The 27,151-nt window shown below is 36.3% G+C and overlaps 1 protein-coding gene and 1 long non-coding RNA gene across 9 annotated transcripts in view; one reads left to right on the top strand and one right to left on the bottom strand.

Annotated features, from left to right (window-relative positions):
- Nucleotides 1-27,151, top strand: part of MIB1 (MIB E3 ubiquitin protein ligase 1) — a 77,872-nt gene that overhangs the window by 19,551 nt on the left and 31,170 nt on the right. For all 8 annotated transcript variants that reach the window (XM_086890449.1, XM_086890458.1, XM_023921253.2 and 5 more), the window contains exons 5-12: nucleotides 2,213-2,279; nucleotides 3,065-3,269; nucleotides 4,723-4,906; nucleotides 5,205-5,349; nucleotides 6,489-6,622; nucleotides 7,770-7,877; nucleotides 11,522-11,719; nucleotides 14,191-14,342. In XM_086890449.1, coding sequence (XP_086746575.1) covers nucleotides 2,213-2,279; nucleotides 3,065-3,269; nucleotides 4,723-4,906; nucleotides 5,205-5,349; nucleotides 6,489-6,622; nucleotides 7,770-7,877; nucleotides 11,522-11,719; nucleotides 14,191-14,342 — 1,193 coding nt within the window. The remainder of the gene's footprint in view (nucleotides 1-2,212; nucleotides 2,280-3,064; nucleotides 3,270-4,722; nucleotides 4,907-5,204; nucleotides 5,350-6,488; nucleotides 6,623-7,769; nucleotides 7,878-11,521; nucleotides 11,720-14,190; nucleotides 14,343-27,151) is intronic.
- On the bottom strand, nucleotides 18,640-24,996 carry LOC111924941 (uncharacterized). The gene is made up of 3 exons (XR_002861941.2): nucleotides 24,229-24,996; nucleotides 23,936-24,127; nucleotides 18,640-22,543 (listed from the first exon to the last, which is right to left on the bottom strand). It is a non-coding gene; the product is annotated as an uncharacterized LOC111924941 (long non-coding RNA).

Below are 27,151 nucleotides of genomic sequence, written 5' to 3'. Positions count from 1 at the left end.
TTAAATTACTTGAGCAGGACAAAGCTTATTTTCCTTTTCTGATAAGTAGAACAGCCGAGTGCTAGAAGGAAAATCGTAGTTGCTTACCCAGTTTTTGTGGCACTGAAGTACAACTAAGTACAGTTTTCTGTCTTAAAACTCCAGAATCTTGTTTGGGTTTGGTTATATTTTAAAGGCATTTGCAGGCCTTTATCATGTCGATAGTGCTATTCTTAGTATTGCTGTTTGCCCGGTTGCTGAAGGCACTCTGCTTATATGCAGTATATAAGTTTCTTTTGTACTACCTTAGCATCTGTCAGTGTCTCATCTTTCTGTATGTTTTGGGTACTCCATTATTTTGTTGAAGGCTTCTGGGAAAAAAAAAAAAAAAAGACGTTCTCTTGCTTTTCTGCAATATCAGAACTTGATCAGACTCTTGTTTTATTCTTTAGCAATAAAACATTGACTACATCATGTAAGAGAAAGGAAGACAGTTGTGAAGCTGAGGTTGGATGCCAAGCTACCACTTAGTTTTTCAACCAAACATATCATTATACTCCAGAAATAAACTGTGTGCAGGGCATAGGCAGGGCGAGATACAAGTGCAAGTTTCTGAGTGTTTTTTTTTCTATAAAATTGGTGATACTGTAACAGGCTTCCTAGTAATGTCAGCTGTAAAATAGTAATTAGGTTTTAATGAACATTTTGTTTCTTCTGCTAGGTTTTAGCCGACTGCTCAGCATTAACACTTTCTGTAACACAAGCCATTTTTCATCCTGATTTTGCCTGGCAGGGAGGAGAGCTTTTGAACTCTCATGCACTCTATTCTTAGTGTTCTGAAGAATGTGACAGCAGCTCTTGCATGTGCACCCCTCCTTGTCTCCTTCACAGACAGCTGGTTGTTGCCTGACACGGAGGACTTGTATTCAGTGGGTGAGACCCAGTGCTCCCGGGCACATTCAATGTCCCTCATTCGGGGATTGAATGAGTTTGCCATCTGGGATGGTCCGCACAGCCCTTTTGTCTGCGGCAGGGCTAAACCCAGCACCTGCCCACCGGGTGGCAGCATCCTGTCGCAGGCCTTCTGCTGCCGCGCTGAGCAAGCTCTTGCTCTGGTTTCTCTGGGGATTTGAAGAGCGGCTGAAATCTCATTGTTTTCCTTTGGCTGTCTTCATCATTTTTCCAAAGTGGTGGTACATTCTTCGTAGATCAGGACATACACTGAATTTTGTATTGTTTCTTACTGCTTACCAGTTGCCAAGGGTGGTGTTGTGCTCATCAGAGCCTTGATGATTTGAAAGAGTTCAGAGTTTTCATTTTAATCCTTTTGCAGGAGGACAGTCTGTTAGTAAATCTCGGGCATGAGTGAAAGAATTGTTCAAGTATTTGTTCAGTTGTGGTTAATTATATCATTACCACCACCTGTCCTGCACTTCCTCCCCCATGCCATAGAATATTCTGACACATTTTACAGTTTCTGATCTCCTTCCTAATTTACTTTGCACACAAAAATGCCCTTTGTTTAGTTAGAATCATTTCATAAGGATCAATGGCAGATGATAGCTATTTGGAATTAAGCATTGCACAGGGAAAAAAAACTAAAGGAAGGGAGAATTATAGAAAATCCTCTGGCTTTATGAACAGGAGTTGGTTACCACACTTGAAATTTCTATTTCTCATAATATGAAACAGTTTTATGAAGGATGAGCTTTAGAACTTTTCTCTTTAAAAAGAACATTTTTAGCTCAGTGTAGTATTTTGTTGGCTTTTTTGAAGTAATACTCTTCTGCATATTCTTAATTGAAAAGTTTTCATTTTATAGAATCTGAGTGACAAGTTTTCTTCAAGTTAAACATGGATCTGTCAAAAAGTGTTGGGAAGAGTGGGCAGCACTGGCAGGCATTAAATGATGTTTCCTTGCTTGTGTTCAAAGAATTATTTTTTTAAAGGAAAAATAAGTTATTAGAACAATGCAAAGGTGCTTTGTGTTAATTCCTGTTTATGAACTAAAAATTTATCATCCTTTATAGCCTCTTATATTTGTAAAGGTTATTAAAGTCTTGAGAATGTCACGGCTGATAGATTGGAAAGTATTTGAGATTGTGTGCGTAATGGAATGTGTTTTTTGTACACATAATTTTCAGTCTTTCTTAATTAAATATTTCAGTTCTAGTTTCACTGACCTGGAGACTCAGTCACTGAGGACTAAAGTTGTCTCAATCTCTCTCCGTAGTCTGACCTGAAATGTGTTCAAGATGCAAAAGGAGGCTCTTTCTACAGAGACCATTGTCCTGTGTTAGGTAAGTTGAAGATGAAGTAAATTTATGTTGATTTGTATTAATTTTACTCACTCTGGATTTCCATTTCCTTTTTAAATGTCATCCAAAAGGACTGTCCTTACTAGTGAAATGTGAATAGTGTAATTTCTATGCACTAATGATAAACTGTCATGCTTTTCTAAATTGCGTTTGCTGTCAGTGTGCCAAGGGGATGGCAAGGGAATTTTTAAGTGTTCATTAAGTTACAAATTGTGTTGTGTATCCTGTGCACTATATTTCTAAAGAGCCAAACGTAGCTGCTCATTCTTACAGAACTGGCTTAAATATTAAGAGATCTAATAAATCTAACTCCTTGCACAAAAACACTGTTGTTTTATTGACACCAGAGCTTTTATGTGTCCAGTTGTCTAACACCATAGTTTCTAAGATCCCAGTTAGAGCCCATAGTGGAATTTGTCACAAGTATTTAGCATTTGCCAGTGTCACTGATACTTGCCTTGAAAACTCAAAAAGAAGCATAAAATTCTGTTGCCAGAGGTTCCAAAGTTTATTTGTTGGCCACTACTGTTGTGGAGGCATTGGTGTGGAATCACCATCCCTGAAGTGTTGAAAACATGTAGATAGGGTACTTGGAACAGGGTTCAATGGTGAACATGTGATGGTGCTAGGTTGGTGGTCAGACTTGAAAATCTCAAAGGTCTTTTCCAACTGTAACAATTCTGTGAGTCTCAGAAATTCTGTTCTTTAAATTGCCTGGAAAATTAGTATGATGATGTAAATTTTTTTTTTTTCTTGCTCCCTTTCAGGTGAGCAAAATGGTAACAGAAACCCTGGTGGGCTGCAAATAGGTGACCTTGTAAACATTGACCTCGACTTGGAAATTGTGCAGTCTTTACAGCATGGTCATGGAGGATGGACTGATGGCATGTTTGAAACTTTAACAACAACTGGAACAGTCTGTGGCATCGATGAGGACCATGACATTGTAGTACAATATCCAAGTGGCAACAGGTTTGTTCTGTAGCCTTCATTGTTGCTTCTAACAAACGTCCCTTGCCTTCAGTGCTTGTGATTGCTTGGTGCCAGAAGCTTTCTCTTCTCCTTTTGTGTCAGCATATTAAGATTTCCTTCTAGCTGAGTAATGAGGACTTAACTTTGAGGATGCTTTAGTGGGAGTAGAAATTTTGCTGCCTCTCTCACGTGGTAAAAATTTGAGTCCAAAATAAGAAATTATGTTCTAGACTATTTTATTTGCAAATTGTAGTGTTTTAAGCAGTAACTTCATTTTTAATAAAAAGCTATATATCCCATAGTTTCAAAGGCAAGGTAATTGCAATTCATTGTGGATTTTCAGGAAAATAGTTTAAGAGGACAGGTAACAAACTTTGAGGGGATCTTGTCTAAACTAGAGTCACCTTGGCATGATCTGTATCTAGTCTTATTCTTCAAAGGAATGTTTGTTTATGTAAATACAGACCAAGAATAGGAGGTGTTGGACAAGCCAGAACCACTCCGTGATAGTAGTTTAGGTTTGAATTTTGCTTAGCTGCATCCATGCTAACAAGGCTCAAACCTGGCTGTGCAGTCGGGTTTGAATCTGATACGGCCACATGGCTTTCTGTTCTCTTGCTCTCAAGTGTTAGGCTTATCTTTAAGAAGTTGCTGATGAATATCATTTCAGTTGTATATGGAGTTTGACCTGTTCAGTTTGTCCAAAAAAAATTAACAGTATATTGTTCATTCAGGATTTCCCTCAAGATGTTTGTTAATATTGCAAAGTAATGCAAACAAAGCTGTTTCCCCAGTTAAAGGGATGCAAATGGCTTTTCTTCTGGCAGTCATGTCAGCAAAGTCAGTGGCAGGAGCTGCTTTGTCTTGTGGTCTCCTCCCTGACAAAACAGCTAAATGTCTCTAAATCAGTGAAATTTATACTACCAATAGGATAATTTGATTGAAAAATGAGGTATGTCTGGGACATCCATTTAATTGAAAAGTATTGTTATAACTTAATATTGTATCTTTTGATCTGGGGGAGAGGCCAAAATTCTGTTTTCTTCCCATGCTGTTTCCTGACAGTTCAATCCTTGTGAGACAACTTGGATGTGCTGCTTTTCAACCAGTTATTTCCCGTCTCTGGAAAAATAAAGCAACAGTATAGCTACTTTCGGGACTTTAACATTGCTGTCAGCTTGCTTCCCCTTAGGCAGGATATTTCTTAATTGCCTTTACAAATGTATATCTCTAAAGATTATCCTTGAAATTAATTAATGAGCCACAATTAATGAATTAATGAGCCACAGGCAAGTTTATGGACAAAAAATGAGTAACAGCAAATACAGTACCCATAGTTTCCAGTCACAGAAAGTTTGTAGGTGTACAAGCAGAAGTTTACCCAACAGATATTTTTTAAACATATATTTCACTTGGTGTGTTCAATATCTACTCTAAATGATTCATTCTTTAGGTGGACATTTAATCCAGCTGTTCTCACCAAGGCCAATGTTGTTCGAAGTGGAGATGCTGCTCAAGGTGCAGAAGGAGGAACCTCTCAGTTCCAAGTGGGTGATCTTGTTCAAGTATGTTATGACCTGGAGAGAATCAAGCTTCTTCAGAGAGGTCATGGAGAGTGGGCTGAAGCAATGCTTCCGGTGAGTAGCTGTGTGTTTGCATTCATAGAATGGTAAAGCTTGTACAGTATTTCTGATTATTATTGGTAATATACCTGTAAGCTGCAGGAGTCTAAAAGGGATTTTCTTCTAAGTTTTCGTCAAATGCAGTGTAGTACTTGTTCAGGTGTAGCAGTTTATTTAGCCTAATGAAACCTATCTAAAGGTGGTAGTGATTGTACTGCTAAATAATGGACTTCATAAAATTTGTATAATACTAAAAATAAAATATTTAGAAATCTGAATGTTTTAATTGCATTTGATGTTTTCTTGAATCCAGACTTTAGGTAAAGTTGGTCGGGTTCAGCAGATCTATTCAGACAGTGACTTAAAGGTAGAGGTTTGTGGGACATCTTGGACCTATAATCCAGCAGCTGTCTCAAAGGTGGCATCAGCAGGATCTGCTATAAGTAATGCATCTGGTGGTAAGTTTGAAGAATAACCAGTAATATAATAACCAGTATGGCAAGTAATTGTGTTAATTAAAAAAATGTTACTAGGTACTAATACATCGTTTGTATGCAAGGTTAATAATAGACTTGGAGTTTAGGTAATTGAAGTTGTACTTAAGAAAGACAAGGAAAAAAGCTTGGGGTCAATATGGAGATGTTGTTATATTGATCAGGTGCTTCTGTTTGGTCACAGTGCAGGGGTGACTTTGGAGGTCCGCTCTAAGGACTTCAGAGTGGTTGGAAGGGACGTAAGATTGAAATAGGGACTAAGGCATGAAGAGAACGTCACTGGCAGTAACAAGCAGGCTCCTTGTTTAATAGGTGGTTTAAGATAGCAGGCATAGGTGAAGGATCTGTTGCAGGTGGTTATTATAACTCAGGATATTTATTTCTTTAAAATTTTTGTCTTAAAATTTAGACAGACATCCTGTAATTACAGTGGGATTTTTTGGTGTCTATGTAATCACACTACAGTTTTGTTGAACATGCTGTCATTCATATAATAACAAGGCAGAAAGACTGTCCAGCATGTTTTGTGTTATGTTGGCAGTTTCATAGGTCAATTGAAACTAGAATTTTCCCTCTTTTTAGTCATAGCTAGTTGTTCTTTCCTCTTCACATATTTGCTTTAATGCCAAGAAAACTTTCTACATAGTTTCCTAGATTGTTTCCTAAGGAGGCATAGATACAGTGAGTTTTCTCCATAAAGATCTGAGTATAGTGGCCATAAAACTATCTAGAAGAGTAATACAACTTAGTGTTTCAAATGACAGAAGACAGGCTATACCTGATGTTAGAAAGTCTATTATAGGAGTACATAAGTTCATGTTTTTATGTTGTCCCACCTTTTTGTATTTTGCGGAAGAAAAGCTATTTGTGGTTCAACCATCTTTCTTCTGAAGTGTCTCATGTGGCAGTCTCCACTGTGTCAGGGGTACTGGAGTGCAGCTCTTATTTCAAACTCAGTAACTTTACAGCTGCTATTTTATGATCGTTAGTGTATTACTATGTACATGGCCTTAGAAACACAACAAATGTAGCTGGGTTTTTTTTTTTCTGTTCTTGTGCAATTAGGATTGTAATCTTAGTTGTCCTTTGGTTAACAATTACAGAGAGATTGTCCCAGCTATTGAAAAAACTATTTGAAACACAAGAATCTGGAGATCTCAATGAAGAACTGGTTAAAGCTGCTGCCAATGGAGACGTTGCTAAAGTGGAAGACTTGCTAAAGAGGCCAGATGTAGATGTAAGTGTTCTGTTTTGGGAGTGTCTCGTTTGGGGGGTCTCTAGTAATAAAGGAAGTGCAGCTGTTCTGAATAGTTCTTGCCAGTTTGTAGTGTGTCTTCTGAGAAGTAGTACAGCTACTTCCAGTGTCTCTCCTCTCATTTGTTGTCCTATGAAATGTGTGTGAGCTGTGTGAACACAGAGCTGTACGTACTTTCTTGCTGGACAGATTTTGTATTCTTTTGTCTACCATGAATTAAGATACTTTTCAACCTCTGGCTGCCAGAGTTGGTGCAGAGATCCAAACGGTCACAATTACTGAGGAGTCTTCAAATTCTTTTTTTCAAGGGGGATAGAAGGAAGGAGGGTAGATTTTTCAGGATGTTTTTGCTGTTATTGTGAGTTTGTTTTGTTCTATTAACTCACAAGGTAGTTCATCTAATCTGTGCTCTATCAGATTCCTTTTACCAACTTGTCTAATAGTGAAAAGTCGAAAAGAAAATGCTTAGTAATTATAGGAGTTTGTTTAGGGAACATATTTTAAAGTTACAGACTTTTTCACTACAGCAGCTGTAATGCTTGCAGTTAAGAGTCTGAACTTCTTTGATTCTGAGCACTGATTTTTAGCTTAAGATTTTACAAAACACGGGTTCATACTCTCTCCTGTTGTTGCCATAAATTTGGCAAGGAAGTTATATGAATGTGGTAGTTTGACATTTAGGGAAAGCAGTAAGAACCACCCACAGAAGTCATTTCTTCGAGAGAAGCTGCTGGGAGCTTCTCCTCTGCCTGAGATAGTACTGAGATAGTACCATAGAGCAAAGGACTAAATCCTACATAGAGCAAAGGTATAAATCTGAGACTTGTTCTCAAAAATCTTGTTTTTTTGCAGGAGTCACCCAAAGATGAATGTTTTTAATCCAAGTATCATTAATGTCTTAATATTAGTTATGAATCCATTTCTTCCTTTTTCCTTCAGTCTAGATACTGTAGAAATGAAATAGACAAGACCTAGGAGATCTATATATGCTAAAAAGGCATCTTAAAATTGTTAATTTGAAACTATGTTACTTGTGCTGTTGCTTTAAGTTTTCTGCTGCTAAACAGCCTCACAGCAGGTGTGTGTGTGTGTGTGTCTTGAAATTCACCTGCAAGTGTTGACATTCCAGGTGAATGGGCAATGTGCTGGACACACAGCTATGCAGGCTGCAAGCCAGAATGGCCATGTCGACATTTTGAAGTTGCTTCTGAAACAGAATGTGGATGTAGAAGCAGAGGTAACATAAAAATTTCAAAATATGATTTGTGTATCCTTAAACTTTGTTACATGCATGACAATTCTATTCAACTTGCCTTTTTAAATGCCAGAGAGAGTGAAAAAATTGCTTTTATTGTGTACCTAAATTAGACTCCTACTAAATCCTATTGTAAAGGTTCAATATCTAATTCTTTAACACTTCTTGTTAAATGAAATGTAACAACTAACATAATAGAGCTATGTGAGCTATAATGCGATTAAGCCCCTTCTTTCTTTCCTTCCTTTGGTTTCATTTCAACAGTAGAATGGGAAAAAGATGTCAGATGCTGCACCTTCAGCTTCAAATGCTTGCCATGCTTCTAATATATACAAAGATCAGTTAGGAGAAATCTTTCAATTTGTAACTGAAACAAGGTGTTAAGCAGAAGGCAGTAGCAGTATCTTTGGGTGGAAACTGCCAGTTCTCCTTCCAGTTTTTCAGTGCCATTTTTTTAAACTTCACTGAAAACGGAAGGGTGTCTCTTGTTTAGTTTTTTTAGAATAATTGTTTGTAAAAGTTATCTATCAGCATACTGTGATATTTGCATTTTGAGTTGATTTTTACTCAATTATTTACACAGAATGCACTGATATTGCAACCATTTCTCGTTTTGTGAGGCACAAGAAGCATCTGTCAAATTTGATTTATTAAGAAGAAAAACTGAAGCCTAGTGGGATGCTGAGAAATTAATTGTGCACCCAGTTGTTGTTTGCATAACAAAAAAATAACTTCACATGCTTGGGCATCTAGCATTATATTATATTTGATATGCAGAAGTTATAGAATGTTAAAACATTAATGAGGCAATGTAATTCTTGAAATTAAAATTATTTTATATTTACAGATACACCATTAACTTATAATGCTTTTCATGCTAGATTCTAAAGATGGCTTAGATTGATGCAATACATGCTTGCTGTGGTCTGAGTTGTGTGAAGTAACTTCATGTTAGAGGTAGTGCTTTCACTGCAGTACAAAGCAAATACTGTTAAAATTAGACTGAACTGCTTTTTGTCTGTACTGTGGTGTTCAGAGCTGTCATGTTTTACTCTAGTAGTGGACTGAAGGGAGGGTTAGAGGCATTAAAGAGGTAGGTAGAAATACTACTTAAACAGTTTGAAGACAATACACCTGGTAATGTGCTAGCACTAGAATTATGAAAAAAATTCATGTTTGCTCAGGCTTCAGAAGTGCCATCACACTAGCATAAAAAAATTACCAGGGATTTTACTTGACTTTTAAAGCCGTCTTCACACATCTGTGGTGCTTAAGTGAAGGCGGTATTCCCACTTGATTATATAATTGCCTTGGTTATTATAATATTAATAATTTTCATAATATTTTTAGATTACTAGTTATATTTTTCAGACTTTAAAAATCTGTTTGTCAATATTTATATCTATATACACATATAGATAATGTTTATAAACATAATTATTTATAAAAATGCAAAAATTCAGAAGAGTCATCCCATTAAGCAAAGAGCAAAAATGTAATCCATTTAGTTCACTGTTGTGGTCAGAGGCATAGAAGCAATGGATAAAAATCCTTACTTTCCTTGCTTTATAGCTAAGTCAGACATTTTTACACTTTTCAGTCGTTACTGCAGAGTATATACGTTCATGATGATATTTTCTAGGCATATCCTGATTTTTGTCTCGTGTGTTTTTCTCTGATGTCTTCATGTAGACTACAAGTGGCCTCTGTTTAGTCAGAGAATAGTTGGTTATTGACATAGCTCAAAAAACCTGATGTAGATATTGCATAGTAAAAATATGTAGCTGCAGGCAGTAATGGTTGTCAGTTATATTAACAGTACTGACAATATTATACTGTTGGCATGTATAAAAATGTAGTGCTTTTAATATTTATGTTTATATCTAAATGTAAGTCTTAAGAACAGATGATTTATTAGTTGCTAGCTTTTTCTAGATGAATTATTGCTGTTGGGTAGGATTTAATTCCTGAGATGATTTGTTTTGATGCTGAGCTAAAAAAAGGCTTGCATGATCCTGGACCTCTGCTCATTTAAGTAGGAATTCTATACATTAAGACTTAATAAAATCAGGCTGTTGTTGAAATTGAAATATGGTAAAATGAAAACATTCAATAATTATATAGGGTTTCATCCATAAATGTCTTGGTGTACTTTTCAGACTGCAAATACGAAAAGACAGATTGCTATACCTCTGTGAAACCAAGTGCTCTGTAAATACAAGTCTTGAACCAGTTTAGGAGTATTGGCACACTCTTAATAAGATTTGCCTCATAATGATCCTTACAACCAGATGAAAAATACAGAGAGGAACCCCTTTCTGATCCTTTCCCCTTCCAAATGGCTTCTTTTGACTGTTCATTCATGTTAGGTGTGCCTGAGAAGGAATCCTGCTATCTGAGAAGGCAACTTTGTAGCATGAGTTGGTTTGGAAGGAATAAAAGTATCTTTTCAAAATCTGTTGACCATCTTGAAAACCATATCCATGTTTTCAAAAAGGTGCATTTGATAATTGGGGGATAAATCTTCTTCCGCCATTTTAAATGCTATAATTAGTCTCATTGTGCAAATACAGTTTATGCTAAAAGCTACTAATTTTTGAATTGGTTTAAAATATATTAGAAATTTGTTATAGAATAAAAAAAAACTTTACTTTTGAAAGATGTTGCCAAAGAAGCAAATTGATGAGAAGCTAGCTGAAGAGAGGCAGTGAGCCCTTGATCATTCATGATTTTATTTTACAGTTTTCAGTGTTTCTCTGTTTTCAAAATTCAGTCCTACAAATGCATGGTCATATAAACTATGCACAAATATTCAGAAACTATCTTACGGAAGTAATTTCATCATGTGTAACTTCCATTTTAGTTTTATCTTTTGTATACTGTTATTAATGCTGAAATGACTTGATTGATATTTTAAAATGTTTCATGTTGTACAGTCAACTTCTATGAGTGTTAAAATAGCCTAAACTGACAAATTTGACTTTCACATTTTAATTCTTAATTTGGGTGAAACTGAAACAAACTGAATCAGAGTTTTAACACTGTGAATCATCAACACAGAATCAGAACTTCTAGTTAATGTCAGCATCAGTCACAAATTTCCTTCGTAGAAGGTTTATTTAAGTGAAAACTAAGACACATAATAAATCCTAATAAATACTAATTGTATAAACAAGGAAATACTCGTGTTGCGCTGTGGTTTGAAATCTGTAACACTTGTCAGGTTACAGGAAGAACTACCCCAGGAGAGTAAGTGTTATACTGTTCCGGCATTGGATTTTGTGTGGGTTCTTTGGTTTGGGTTTTTTCTTGACAGTGGTTGTTTTGTAGTCAGAACCCAAATGAAGCCATTTGAGTTTGATGAGCAAACCACAAAAAGATTCAGGGCAATAGTTCTATATGTTGTAGAATATCATATGTTGTAGAACATGTGTGTTCATATATGAACTGATTCTTCATCCTCTATTGCTGCAGTTTGAGCAATTATTTAGTTAGGTATTTTAATGGTATCATGGTAGTTTATTTTTCTTATTACATCAAATATGGGCTGTTGTTAGTTGAAATAATCTTGTTTAAATGCAAAGGAAATGTGAAATATACCAGGTAAATGAATGTTTCCACTTTAGGACAAGGATGGAGACAGGGCTGTCCATCACGCAGCTTTCGGTGACGAGGGTGCTGTGATTGAGGTTTTGCACCGAGGCAGTGCAGATTTGAACGCTCGCAACAAGCGCAGGCAGACTCCACTCCATATTGCTGTCAACAAAGGTCATCTGCAAGTTGTCAAGACTTTACTGGACTTCGGCTGCCACCCCAGTCTCCAGGTAAAGTAAACTTTCAGTGTGGGATCACTTTTCAGCTACTGAATTGCATGATTTGCTGGAAGTAGGTGATGGAAAAACTATGGAAAATGGGATTGAAATGAACAGACATTGTAAAGTTGTCTGTCTCAACCTTTAACTCACCATGTGATCAACTGTAACCAAAATTCTATTAAGTCTGTTTGTTTCCTAGACAGTTAGATTGACACCTGTTTGTTCTAGACAGTTGATACTAATTGGTATTTTCACAGTCTGTAGTTATTTCTAATTGTTAACTTTCCTTCCTGATTAATTACTCCTATATCTAACCCACAACTCCGTCCTCCTTCTGCAAGCTACAGTTTAGCAGACTGGTGATACTGTGGAATGCTTTGTTAAAAGAAACCTTTTATTTCTTTTCCAAAGTTGATTTATCATTGACAGTACTATTTAGTCAGATTCATTTTCAAATATTCAGCTTTTTATCTAGAAAGCCCTCATGTGTAGGCTCTCAAGTACCATAATTTCACAGGGAATTTCATCTGTAATTGAATGTGATGGAAGCTTAAGTACAATGTCCTGTTTGGAAGGTAGTGTGGAGCTGTGCTATCCAATAAGCAGGTATCCACACTGCTGAATGCAGCTTCATCAACTGCATTAGTAAAACAAATGAGAATGGGTGAGTTTGAAGAGATTTGCATCAGAAAAAGCTGTAGTGGCCTGGGAAATCAAGATGTACAGTAATAAGATATTGCCTCCTTATTTTGCAATGCCAATAATCAGATTTTCTTGGAGCTGTATATCCACATAAAAGAAGATGAGCAAAATCTTCATTGAAATTAATTAGTGATTTTTTATTTATCTCCTTGTGCCTAACTTTTAAGGTGCTGCCTTGATCTTGCTGAGGTTGATCTGTTATATCCATCCAGATCCTGTTTAGTATTTGTACAGTATTATATGTAATAATTATTATGTAACAGTAGGTATTATAAGGAATCTGATGTGCTAACATCAGTTAAGGGTGACTGTAAATCGCATAGGAACATATAGGTAGCCAAAGTGGATTTTCTTAAGTTGAAATTACAGAATTTTGTTACTGTTGAAAAATCAGTAGAATGGTGCAAAGATACTCCATCTGGAAAATATAATTGCTATTGAAAGAAATGAACTTTCAGATTCAGCATGTGTGCTGAGGAACTGTGATGTGCAAATATGAGTAGGTGAATGATTTTGTCAATGAGAGCAGAGGGGAGTAAGTCTGAGGCATGACTGGAATTTAACTGGCCAGCAGTCTACTACTGTGGCCACTTCACAGTGCAAACAGAAACATATGTTAGTTTGTAAACTGGAAATTCAGGAAATATGATCAATTAAACCAAATAAAAGCTACATTATTTAGTTCTGGCAAATTGGCTCACACTGGTTCAAGTGTTTCCATATTCTGGCACTTTTTGTTTGGCAGATTTTGATTCTCACTGTACAAAAACAGAGATCTGTTTTCGTACTAATGTATTGCTAAAATGTTCAGTTTCTGTGTTAGTCAGCTTGCAGTTGAGTCAGTGTTGGTGGCAGAAGACTTCCTGACTTACATGGTGCAAGAATTTTACTTGAAGCATAAATCTGGAGATTTTGCCTATGTAGCTGCAAATTAGCTTAAGTAGATGTGTTTTCTTGCTGTTAGTCTAGGGCATTTCTCTTCAGTCCAGCCATTTGAGTTATTGAATAAGTAATGTACAAAATTCTTCTTTGGTAAAAAGTATTTTTTCCTTATTTGGGATATTTGAAAAATAAAACATCAAGCTAAAAGTTTAAATTTTTTACCTGTTCAATTGTGCAGTAAAGTATTATGTACCTTGTGTAATATAACCTTGTATTAGCCATAAAAAGTTAAAAGCTTAATTTTCCATTATGACATTGGCTTTTCCATCATGGAAAATTATATGCTTCAGTTGAAATAACAGATATGCCTGCTTTTGGTACCTGGACTGCATTTTATTTTGATTTGCCTGTGCTTTAATTTCACAGTGTAATTTTGGTATTGTCTTCTATATGGTTAACTGCTGGATGAACTTAGCATTTATTACTCAAAATTCCATTCCTCCTTCCACCTGGTTAGTCTTCCCTCTGTCACATTTTAGTTTTTGTTGCTGTCCTTTTACTCATAAATTGTAATTTGGGCATCAATGCCATCTGGATAAGAAGCATAGAGAAGTTATTATCTACCCCAGTGTCTTCAGTACTGTGGGATGCAAAGCGTAGTTTTGGCAGCAGTGTGACTGTAAAATGGTGGAGCTCAGGGTGGGGTTTCCCACTGAAGCATTTGCAAAACTGGAACAAGACGAGAAGAAGCAGCTTGCTCTGAACTCTGCAGTATAGCAACACTCGGGTCTGGAAGAGCTGTTTTGTGTTTGTGTAGTCAATTTTTTTAGTGATATTTTAGCATTTTTTTAATGTGGATGTATGCAAAAATTGACATAAGCTGTTTCTGGTTTTAGGATTCTGAAGGAGACACTCCACTTCACGATGCAATAAGTAAAAAGCGTGATGATATACTTGCTGTACTTTTAGAAGCTGGAGCAGATGTTACTATCACCAACAACAACGGGTTTAATGCTCTTCACCATGCTGCACTAAGAGGAAACCCGAGGTACAGATTCTTTTTAAAGATTATTTTTTATCATATGTAAAAGGAAAAGAAGTGCACATGAGGGTAGAACTGTGGTATTCTTTCAGAAGATCCGTAAATCTGCATGCAGTTGTATTTCCTAAATGTCGATGTTGCTTAGCTGTGCGTCTTTCTAATGCTGGAAGACCTTACTAGAATGAAGCTAGAAGTCTGCTCAGTTTAATGCTGTATTCAGGTAACTCCAAATTCCTAAGAAATTCCCTGTCATGGCTGTAAAATATTGCCAATAAAATTTTTGATAAATAAGTTAGATCTTGAAGATGGAATCTTTTATCCTTGACATAGGATAAAAATAGCAAATACTTCAACATTTCGTTTCTTGACTGTTTGAATTGATAAAGGAATTTGAGTTTTTTAGAAATACTTATTTCTGGATAATTGTTAAGTAAACCATACAGTTCTAAAGTACTCTTAGGGTTGTTGTATTAAATTGTATTTGTCAATATATGCAACAGTTAATTATATCTTAATAGAAGTATATCTAGAAGGAAGTTTGTATTTCAGCTATTATATAGCAGTTCAACTGTAAAAGTTCATTTTAATGCATAGTTTGTTTTATACTAGCTGCATTCTGTATGTGTGCATTCAATTTTCAGTTAAGATAGCTTTTGAAAACTACTGCATAGATAGAACTTTAAAGAAAAGTTGTGTTACTGTTTCCTTATTACACCATGGATAAATGGTATTTTTCAAAGCTGTCATACTAACAAGACTTCAATAATACTTTATCCTGGGGTGGAGTTTTCAGTATAGTTTACACAAAAGAAGAAATGTGTGTGTTTGCTACTAAATTCAGCTTTTCATTTGAGAGAAGTTGGAAAAATAAGGCTCTAAATTTGTGTAAATTCCACCTATTATTAATATATAGGATTAAAATCTAGGTTAGTCCCTTAGAACATAGCTATCAAGACTGATAGTTAAAAAGTAAACATAATTAATTATCTATGTTTGTGGAATGGAATAATTTCACAAAGTAAAAGTGGTGGTTGGAAGTATTGATAGGATAAATAAAAGTTTACCATTTTCTACAGTACTTATAAAAGGTCTTTAAGAGAACATGTCAAGGACCAAGTGAAGGGAGCGTATTTTTGGCATTCAGTAGACAATTCTTTCGAGTCTGACTTGGTAACTTCTTTCTTTAAAGTGAATTCTTCCTACTTATGTAACAGCATTAGCCAGGAGCACTGTTTCCTGTCTGTTACCTAGGTGTGGAATATTTTTGGTTAGGTTTTTCCTGCAGTGCTTTTCCTCAGCTCTTGTGGTAGTTGGTTTGTGTGACCATAATCTCAAGGTGAGATGCAGGGATCTCATGGGGAAAAGATCTTTTTCATAGGCATGTGCTGGAGATTTTTTGGTGGGTGAATGTTTTAGGAGTGACAGACCATTCCTTTGATGGAGGGATCCAAGTTGTAGTTCAGACTGGGTCAGTTTGACAGTTGGTAGAATGTGAGGTATTGTGTAGTTTTAACCAGAATCCTCCCTCCTTTACAAATTTTTTCTTGGAAGTATTGGAAAATGTTTCCAGTATTAGCGATTTGAATGCTGTGTGGGTTCCTCCCATACATGGGGTTTCACTTAAATCTAAAACAGATATTTAATTTTCTTTTTTGGTTGCAGTTCCATCTGAGCACTGCTCAAGCATGCAGAAAAGGAATTTTGTCTCCCATCACAGAAGGAGTAGTTTCATCTAAAATATCTAATGCGCACAGAATTAGATATTTTACCTATCAGCCTGGGAAGAAATGGTTGAAAATGAAACCAGTATAAATGTTTCGATTTCTCCCCCTGTCCAAAGGTGATCGTAATAGTTTCATTCATCAAAGAGTCGAGTTTTATATTCTTCAAGACTTCAGTGATTCTCATCTCTTTTATTGCTGATCTTGTAATTCTGCCACTTGCCTCTTTCTGAATGAAACTAAAGTTTCTGTATTTGCTACTTTGTTTTTCTAATCTGATATAGAACAATGATTATTACTGATCTGTTAAATGCACTAAGTGCATTAAAACACGGTTAAATATAACCCCTCATCTTTAGCTTGTTGCTGCTGTGGGTCACAAACAGTGCATAATAGGTTGTGCTTGAAACCTCAAAGACCTATCTTTCCTCATCTAAGCTTCCCTGCTCCACCTAAACTGGAGTTTTTGTAGCTTCAGGATGTGGTGCCTTGTATTAATACTAAATTCCCCTAATATTCAAATACCTAGATATATTATGTAATTTTTATATTATTTTATAAAAGTTATGCATGTATTTATAGTATATAAATGTGGATGCATTTGTGTGCATAGCTAGAATTGTTAGAAATGTGCTATGTATGCAAGAATTAATAAAGTTCACATACATCTTCCTTGGTGAGGATAATTAAATGAATGTGGTAAGTGCATGGGTACCACAATAAATGGAGGTGGATTTCTATAGTATTTTTTTTAGTTGGTGTTAAATAGGTATTTGGAACCAATTTCATTTTCAGAGGAAAACCTCTTGTTTCTTGAGTTCTGACCTGTATAAATAATAGGGAGATAAATATCCCAAGAAAAAACTTAAAAATTGTGCTGAGAAGAGCATTCCAAAGTTTTAAATTTTTCATATGAAAACAAATGCATTCTATTTTAAATGTTTTAATATTGTATAAATATAATAAGAAAGATAGTGATTAATGTCAAATAGCTTAGCTTTTCTCAGCACTTTATCTTCCATGGTAGTTTGGCTTTGTTTTCCATGTCAAGGTACAGTGTGTTTCTGAGAGCATCCTATTCTTAGTAGAATATTTCTCCTTTTCATGTTTTGCTTCTCTTTGTACCTTGTGAATTGGTACAGAGAACTTTCGGGTTTTGTGCTGATGTATAATGTTGAAATGTAGAATGGATGTTAGTTTATGCTGTAGGTAGCTTTAAACTTGTGCATGGGAAATAGAGCTAAAAATTTTTTTAAATTAAGTGTGGGGAAGTTAAACTTTCATTTAATACATGGATCTTGTTCGTGATTTTTAACTGAGTCAGTCATATTAAAAGTGCATTTATTTTGGACTTGTTTCAAAAGTGAGCCTCAAAGCTTGGCAGTCTTTGCCTCTTTAGTGTTAATGAGATTTTTTTCAGACAGAAAAAAGGAGAGTAAAATTTGAAAATACTGTACAGATTGGTTATTTTTGCCATGTTATCATCTCTTGCTTATGTTTGATCTATTCGCATACCTGTGACTTCAGATTTTTGAGCTGAAGACATGACTGTGAAGTGTAGGCGTATTTTATATCCGTTGCCCCAGTTAGTTTTAGATTTGCATTGTATCTTGTGAAGAGAGCTTTATTCACTCTGCAGCTAGCATCTTAAATAGAGGCTGCTCTTGGAGCTGACCTGACTTCACACACGTGTATGATTAGTTCTTCAGAGCAATAAATTCTGCTGGACTTTAAATCAAAAAAATCGAAGTCCTGGAGTAAGATACAGATTTCACGTATTGCTCTCCAATAGCAAGAAGTATTATCATCTTTATGTTCATAAACTGGCAAGGAGGACATTGTGGTTTAAAATAGAATTGTAATTTTTCCCCATGGTTTTCTTATTATTTGGGAGATACCCATTTGTTTTTAGATTTGCAGATGGTTTGAACGTGTTGGCAGTGAAGTTTCTAACTGTAGCAATTTAATTGTGAGGTGGTGTTTCTCACTTTTAAGTAGTGTTAATGAGTGTCTTCAGGAGGTGTCTGCAGGACTCACAGGCTGTTTTGTCATGGAGGTCCTCAGAGAGACAAGTTCTGAGGTTATGGGAGTGGTACAATTATTTTTTACACCAGTCAAAGTGGTTTTTTTTGCTTTTGTATTTGCAGTTCTGACAGTAAGTGTAGGTTAAGCTTAGTTGAAACTGAGTGCAAAGAGAGCCTGTTTTTAAAACCTCTTATTAAAGTATTATGTCAGAAAAGGCTTTGGAGAATACTTTTGTTCAAGTTGATTTGGAGGAAGAATATAGTCTCTGTGAGCAGACCTATTATTAGATGGTAGATTAGCCTGTAGCTGTTGAGGTCAGTGACAAATATATTATCTCTAAATAGTAAATAATGTGCCCGACAGATACAAAATGGCAAATACAGTTCCTGCCCTGTGGAGTTTCCTTCCTTGTGCAATGAAAAAAAAGGGGACAGGGGTGCCCAGAGAGTAAACCTGCCCTGCCAGTACTGTTCATGATTATTTCCTTTTGGGCTTTGGGTTTTTTTGGTCAGTTCTGCTAGAAAGGGCACCAGACTTGAAGAATACAAGAGACAATATATTATTGGGAAACATTTATTTCATTGCTTACCTATCTTCTTTATAAATGTTGTGAAAGATGGTTTTCACTGCATATGGACAAAACATTAAATACCAGTAGCTATTTATTTACAAATACAAACTTGAAATTTTGGAATACAGAGTATACTACACTCCTGGTTACCTTCCATCTTCAGGCTGCCTAGAAGTAGAGCTGGACTGCAGAGAGGACTACATAATTGCTCTGAGCAGGTTTCGTGTCCAGTTTTAAAAACATGAGAAATCTTGTAGTGATCAATGCATAGCTACAGCTGGTTGAAGGGGACCAAATCCATTGAAGAGGTGATTTGGTTCCATTTTACCAGCTTTAGCAAAGCATTGGAGTGCAGGAAGCTTATAATTCAGTAACACATTTTAAAGCACATGAGCAGTGCACAAAGAACACAGGGGTTTCTTCTGTATTACACAGCTTATTTCTTGTCAATACAGATTTTTAACTCTTTCCTAATTTGGAGATTTTTAACTCTTTCCTAATTTGGAGATGGCACAATTAAAAGCTGCATACCAGAAAGGCCTGTACAGGTTTGTTCTGTCCTTGAGTATTTCCTTGAGGATCTTTGGATGAGTCTCAAATCAAATCATAGTTACTGTTTTAACTTTTTCCTGTCTAGTGTAATCAAGTTTTAAAATAGATTAGAAATTGTAGTCTTAAGTTTTTTATCATATAGGGCTCCCTTACTTCTTTTTGTTAAACTTTACTGGGGAAGAATGTTTCAGTTTCCTTGTCACCCTCTACCCTCCCTTCCCATCATTCATTTTCTGGCAGGTTCCCCTTTGCAGCTGCTTTTATGCTGTAGCTGGTTAGCACAAATATAAATGCCAAGTGCTTTCAATTCCATTGCTATATCTGTGGTTAGTATTAACTTTTTAGGAATGATTATATAATATAGCAGGATATATTTAATTTGTTTTACCCATATAGTATATGTAAAGCGATTTAATGCCAGAAAAATGCAGCTTCTAAAGATTTATCTGGGGTTGCATCTGATTTCTTCTAAACTAAGGTCCTTAATACAATTGTATGAGCTCACATAGCTTTTTATGTGTCATACTGAATTCCTTCTGAGCTTTGACTGCAGTGGAAAGTAGGGGACAACCTTAGTTCAAACCATTCCCTAGTAATGAGTATGTCAAGAATAGTCTGTTTGTTGCATAGTCTGATGATGGTGAGGAGATTTATGTAAATATATTCCCAAGACCATGTATCCTAATAGAAACGTAGCAGGTGTGTCACTTGGACTTAAACATCAAGATGGCTATAAAATGAGTTTCTATTTTTACCACTTATAGAGGAACTGTTTTACAGATACAGCTGCTCAAGTGTGTTTTTGGATGGCAATACAGTTTCATGTACTGGCCATATCGGGACAAAAAACGGCTGTGGAAAAAAAGCCGTGTAGCATTTGATAATGTCAGCATCTGTTATCCCTGTCAGTCACACAGTTGAAATGTTTGAGTTACAACTGTGTCAGCAGATGCCCAAAGTTCAACGTGTGCTCGGTTAAAATTGAACAGCTGATCTAAGTGATGGATGTGACATTTTAGAGTGACTGGGTATGTATTCTTAGAGATATGCTAACATGAACTAGCAGGAAGCAATGTCAACATATAATTTTAACTTTTGTATCACTCTGAACTGTCATTTTGTGTCAGAATAACATTGCAATGTTATACAAGGGACAACACAGTATGATAAATCATTGCCAAAAAACTTTAAGATAAATTAAAGCTGTTAAAAAATTTGTGTCCCATTATATAGTAGAAACTAAATCAATTGGTGCTGAGAACAGGAACTGTTCAGGAGAAGAAGAAAATGTTTAGCAATAACCCCTCAGTGAAACTGTTAGTTATACCAAATTGCTTCTGTGAGCATGATCAAGTTTAGTAGTCTTGCTGTATTCAGAAAAGCTACTGTAATTTGATTTGTTTCCCACTACAAATGAGGTTTTAATTTAGATGTTAAGATACTGTAGCCTTCGTGTCAAAATATCTACTCGTAAGAGAAAGAGCTTTAAAACAAATATTGAAACATTGCTTTCTTAAGCAGGTAAGATAATATTTCTTTTTGTATGTATGTTAATATGTTGTGTCAGTTGTTAAAAATACCAGGCTACGTATATTATTAGCTGTTTGAGAATTATGTATTTAAAAATAAGTTCTCCGTCTAAAAATCATGTGTTGCCTTTGCTTATTTTCTTGTTTGTTTTGGTTTGTTGGTTTTTTCCCCCTCACATACATCTTTAGTAAGCAAAGGGCTACAGTTAGAATCTTTAATCTGGGCCAAATGTGCCTACTTATCATGGACATATCCTATTCAATAACTGCTTTTAGAAGGCTGCTGTCACGAATAGAAATGTCTGGATTGATGAGTGGGGAGTTCTTTCGTCTTGCTTTTTCCTTGTTCCCGAATTTGATGTTGAGTATCTTTACTTAGGGATGGTATGCAGCAGTTTATTTTAATTAATAGCACTTTTAGAACTTGAAACTATTGAGGAACTATTTCTCATGTAGTTCTAAAATTTTCTGAATGCTACAGTGTCTTTTTTATGGCTAATTTTCTTAAATTTGGATTTAAAATAAATCCAGCTTATTTGAAAATAGTATTTAAGATAACTTACCTTTTAGGCTGTTGTTGTCATTTGTGTTTTCATTTAGGAATCTGTCAATAGCTTTAATCCGCTGACTAGCAACTCTGGCCTAGAAATCTCTGTATTGTCACTTTCTGTGCATAAACCTGACACTGCACTTTGTATCGAAGAGCTCAGTGAGCATAATAAGTGCTGATTTGGATAAAATTCTAACTTAAGTCTTATTTATACTCAGTTATTTGAGCTATCATTTTCTGTAGATCACACCTGTAGTTCCTTAGCTGTTAATACTCGTCTCAGTTGCAACCTGTGGTTTAAATGTTCTATGGTAGATAGAAATTTAAGTACTACTATCTGAAGTACACAGAACAGGCTGTGATTGCTAGAACAGTGGCTTGTTTTTATGAGATGCATTTTGATAGCTAGGCTTTTAAGTTTAGTTTAAGATCTATGAAGTGAGGAGTACTGGTAATGATGAATTTTGCAGCTATGCTGCAGTCTTAATTGGTGCATGTTAAGGTTTCATTTCCAGCCTTGCTTTGAATTCTGTTTGTAACTAATATTCTACTTATCAGCTGTTAACAGTAATTCCTACCCATTTTTTATAGTCACTTAATTTAATGTTTTGTGATTTGTTACTAACAAGTATGAGTTATTTTGGCAATACCAGCTGACCCTTAGCAAGCCAGTTTGTCACATGAATGTCATTCAGACAAGAGGGAAACCTGTTTATTCCAGCAGCTGTTTAGTTTCCTCTTACTGGTCGTTCCTTGCCTGCCAAAAATACATACTTCTTTACATTCCATAGCATTGTATGTTCATATGGGTACATAAAGAAGTATGTGCTCTGAGCAGGTACTCACAGAGTTGCTTGACTGCCTGTCAGATGAACCTGAAAAGTATTTTGCTGCTTTTTCTTGCTGTCTTTAGGTAAAACTGGCTGACAGTTCTTTGGAAGGACAACAGTTCTGATAAACTGATGGTAGAAAATAAACTTACTATGCTAACTGAACTGCAATGCAATTTACCTGCACAGTGTCTTAAAGCTGGACATAGTTCACTGTTTTGGGATGGCACTGATGTTAGAAGTGCTTTTCCATATTTTTGCAGCCTCTTGCTCTTCTAAGTGACCATGTTTAAGTAGAGAGTTGAATCGCTGGTAGGTTTGCAATGTCTTTTCTTAGAATTTGTAGTTGTAGTCCACTGTAAAAACTTCAGCTTTCTCCCAGGTCTTCTTGCAGATTTTCATGCTGGGATACAGTTTGCATCTAGTGTCCTGAAGGGAAGCATAGACTGATCTAAAATAGCAGTTACAAACTTATTTTCTTACCCCAAATCCCATTTCTATGCTTTTTGTATCCTGTCCATTATTCTGCAAACTCTGTGTAGGGTTTACACTTATTTACACTGTATTTCAGAGTGGTTTAAAAAACAAAATGAAAAATACAGCAAAACAAAAACACAAAAAGCCCAACCCAAACACAAAAGCACATGTCACCAGCAATCCGGCTTATCGTAAAAATGATGACATTGAATTAAAAGAACAACCTCTAACTGCTGTGACAGGATTTGGATTGTTAGGCCAAAGGTCACATTTGAAAGCTAATACCTATTCACCACTTCTGCAAGCAGCTTTTCTCATTTTAAAAAACTGGCACTCACCTCCTTCAGTCAAAGTCTTGTCCACCCTTGAAATATTTATGACAGCTAAAATAATTAACTAAAAAAATTACCCCACACCAAACAAAAAACCTCATAGAAACAAAGCCCAAGTTTAACCCTGTTTCGTAAGATTTCGTGCGACTTGGTTTGGAACAGTGGTTAAATATTTGATGTGCAGTACAGCTTTGACTTCTGAGGGACTGTTGGATATAGCTTATGCTTGCTTAATATGTATTTCAGGAGTTGATTTGGGTTACAGTAAAGAGTAACCTTTGTCTCTATAGCATTAGAAGGTAAACTTAAATAAACTTAACAATTAGTAACTGTAATAGTTGTAAGGAAAGCTGAGAGCAGAGGAAGTAAGAATTTCTGCAGCTCATGACAAAAACCTAGTGCAGCTGATAGAGAGCAAATCAGAGTGTAGCAGTAGCTAGCACAGTAGTACAAGGAGAATCAGCAATGCAGCATTAGAATCACAGCAGTCACATTCTAGTTTTTAAGTAGGCTGTTTTCATGTACGTCTGATATAAAGCACCTTGAAAATTTTGCCTAGACCTATTTGAGAACTCAGCATTGCACTACCACACTGTTTATTAGGTTTTCTTTTTCAAGTTTGTACATTTTTAGTTGTGCATAGGAATATAAGAATATATTTCACTGAAATGATCAACCAGTTAATGGCATTGCAGTTTATTAGTTTATCTTCTTTAAAAAGAATTCTGTCTACTAAGCAAGTTGGGATTTGGTTTTTTTGGTTTCTGCTTTTTTTTTTTTTTTCTTTTTTTTTTTTTCCTATGAAATTTGGACTAACAGTTGTTTTCTTTCAACCTGCTCTTTACACTACAAATGCTTGGTACTTTAGCACACTCAAAATTAAGCTTTTCTCAGAGTAGAGGGATTAATACAACAATTTAAAAAACAGTCTAGTAAATAAGATATACATGCAGAAAGTCATAGGCATCCTTTAAACGTGCAGAATAATGCAGGTCTCCTGATGTTCTGTTACCTGTAAGCTTAGTATCATGCAGCATTTGCAGTTGGAAGAGAGGTAATGACCTAGAGACACATCAGCAGCAGCCATCTCATCCTGAGTGCTCTCACTCTATTCGCTGAATCAGCTCTTCGTTACATGGGAGGGGGAGGCAAGGGGGGGCGAATGTCGGTGCATACAGTACCTCACCACCTTAAATAGATAAAACTTACAAGAAAAAAAAAATGCATGAAGATGGGTGCCTGATTGGCACCTTCTTCCTTTCTTTTGAATGCTGAAATATGGATGATGTTGTATAGAAATTATACCTTATGTCTGCTGGACTGAGAGTTAAGACTCCAAGAATAGATGCTATGAAGCCAAGGGAAGGTGAACTTAGCCCACTGTCAGATGAAGATAATCACAGGCAAAAAGAAAAACAAAAACCCAACAAAAGACCAAAACCAAGCCCCCAAAAGTTGGAGTTGCTTCCAAAAAAAAAAAAAATTAGAAAAAGGCACCAAAAAAATAGCGATCGTCTCCCCCCTCCCCTGGCAAATATTGGTTTCTTCTAGTTCCTTAGATATTGCACTGCATCTTTTCTTGCTTGAGGTTATGTTTCCAGGCTTAGCTGTAGGCAGGTCTGTGTTGAAGCTACTTTCCATCTTCAGAGGTCAAGTCAGCTCGCGAGGTCAGGGCTCCCGCACACACACTACAGAAGTCACCAACCGTATTTCCCACTTAGAGGGCACGAGCAAAACTGTTACGGCTTTATAGGCAGCTAAGCATTTGAAACATGCACTCCCAGGCAAACAGGCTCTCTTGTGCCTCTCTCTTCCCTGACCATATTTAGTCAACCATTGCAAAAAATAGTCTCTCAGCTGTCGATTGTCGATCCGGCAGCGAAGGGAGCCTCTATCCAGCTCTCTGCCTATTGATTGTGCAGCCTGCACTTCCACCGCCGCTTAGCCATTTGTCCCCAGGTTTTTTTAGCACTGCCAAATAAAGCTCTCTCTCATGTTTCCAGTTAGATTTCCCAGGTTTTCACTGAGCTTGCGCTGCTACTAGTAAACCCTGATGAGGCTGTCACTATACTTAGAAACGTTTGGGGCGGGGGGGTGGGGGGTGGGGGGGGAGGAGTGGGAGAGGGAAAAAAAAAAGGCAACCCTGCTAGTAACAAGGCAGGGACTTCACGCCGATATAGAACAATAAATATCCTGCGCTGCCATAGCAGGTTGTGTAACCTGGTTTCTTGATCACTGAAAAATGCCGTGACTAACGTGTCGATTAACCCAAGGTCTGAGCGGCCTTAGTCTAAGTTTTCAATTGCAAATCATACAGTTATTTCATAAATAAGAAGTCGGTGCCCATTTGCAGCCCTGCATTTCCGTATTCAAATCAAGTTAGAAATTATTTAGAAAAACTTTAATTAGTACATTCATATCATTCCATACCATTGTTTAATAATGCCGTAGTATTTTGTTTGTAATACTTATCCATAGAATTGCATCTAGAGAAAATAAACGCTTGTGTAAATTAGTTGCTATTGTTCTTTAAAAAAACTGAAGAAAAGATTAAAAAAAGAAATCAAGGGAGCAGCTCATTGTGTTAATCTTTCATGTTTACAAAGTCGGCTCATGGCAAGCCTAATAACTGCACATTCAAAATATGAAGAGGGATTTTCATATTTATGGGGAGTAAATGCAATGTTGTCATTAAAAAAGAATAACTGAAATTTAGGCATTAGTCAGGAACCCAAATACTTCAAGATTCTCTGTATTTTGCAAAGAAAAGAATCTTTGCTTGGGAGCAAGAAGGATGGAAAAGGTGAAAATACCTCAATCTAAAATGAAACAAACTTACTAAATCAAAATACCATTTGATTAATATTGATGTAATTAGTAGTTAAAGAGTTTAGTGTGGTAGGGTAGAGAGTGAATTGCAAAGTCCTAAGCAGATCAGTATCTTGGATTTATACTTCCCTTGCTGCTTCTTTTTGTGTTGATTTTATCCTGTGCTTGGTAACTGTTTACTCTCTAACTTCTGTTGCTTTCTGGTAGAAGTCACATTTTTTTCTTTTCTATTTGATTTCATAATTATTCGCTGAAGACAAAGCTGTTGTGCAATACATTCTTGTGAATTCTGTGTAAATGTATATACTTCATTGTTTCTTTGGTTATATGTAGAAATTGATTTTTCAAAACCAAGAGATGCTTGAAAATCTGAGAGGTAAAAATAAGGAATCAGCTTGCCTATTTAAACTTTTACTAACTAGGCCATTGGTCAGATGTGAAATACTAAACTCTTAATTTCAAGGTACAGTGTGCTCAGTAGTACCAGTCTAAGGTATTAATCACTTCCTGTTGCTTGTTCCTGAGAGATAGATACTTCCTTCTTCATTCTTTTAGTGGTTCTCTCTGTACTGCACAGCAAGTATGGTGTGAATCAGATCAGGGAGCTGATTTGGCTTGAAGTTCTCTGCTGACGTGCACTTACGATAGTATGGTTGCCAAAAATAGTACTGTCCTGCTCCTGTATTACTTGTTGCACTATGTTGGTACAAATGTTTCTCTGGCTTCACAGTGAGCAGGCTTGAAGTACTATTCCATATGAGAAATAATCCAACAGAAGAGGATGACCTTTCAGATGGTGTGTTGGGAGCACTTTTTGTAGGAGCTTTTTTTGAGCAGAGGTGGTAGTCAAGAGAACAAGAAACACTTCAGTAAAATACGCTTTTTCTTCTGTCGTGTTGGAAAATGCATGTCAGACTACACAGTCTTAAAAGAAAACTTTGCCATGGAAGCTGCCTTTAAATCTGAACTGTTTCTTCAACTATTTGAGGCTCTAACAGAAGGCAGGTGAACAGGTTCAGCTGAGCCAGGTTGGGAGCCTGGAGAGGAGTTTGTGGGGGTGGGAGGTGGTGTGTATTTGGAGAATACTTCAAGCTGGGATTACTGTAAAATACATTATGAAACCATGTCACACTGAGACAGTGAAAACCTGAGTTGAGGGAGGAGAATGGCATGAAAGTAGAAAAACCTGTAATAAAAAGTGCAGTGAATCATTACAACCTCTGGTGATAGGATTGCTGATAAATTTATGCTGATCTAAGACTTTGCTTCTGGAAGGGGCGGTCTGCCCTCCCCGCAGCTCTGGCTTTGTCATTTCCTTACTCCTATTGCTTCTAGTGATCATGGAAGTTGGCGGGGTAGGTTGGATTATCTCATTGATCTGTCTGAAAGCAAACTTGCC

The sequence above is a fragment of the Cyanistes caeruleus genome, chromosome 1 (assembly GCF_971803275.1).
Source record: "Cyanistes caeruleus chromosome 1, bCyaCae1.hap1.1, whole genome shotgun sequence".
Lineage (NCBI taxonomy): Eukaryota > Metazoa > Chordata > Aves > Passeriformes > Paridae > Cyanistes > Cyanistes caeruleus.
The sequence above is the reverse complement of the archived record's forward strand: the minus strand, read 5'-3'. Positions and strand labels throughout refer to the sequence as shown.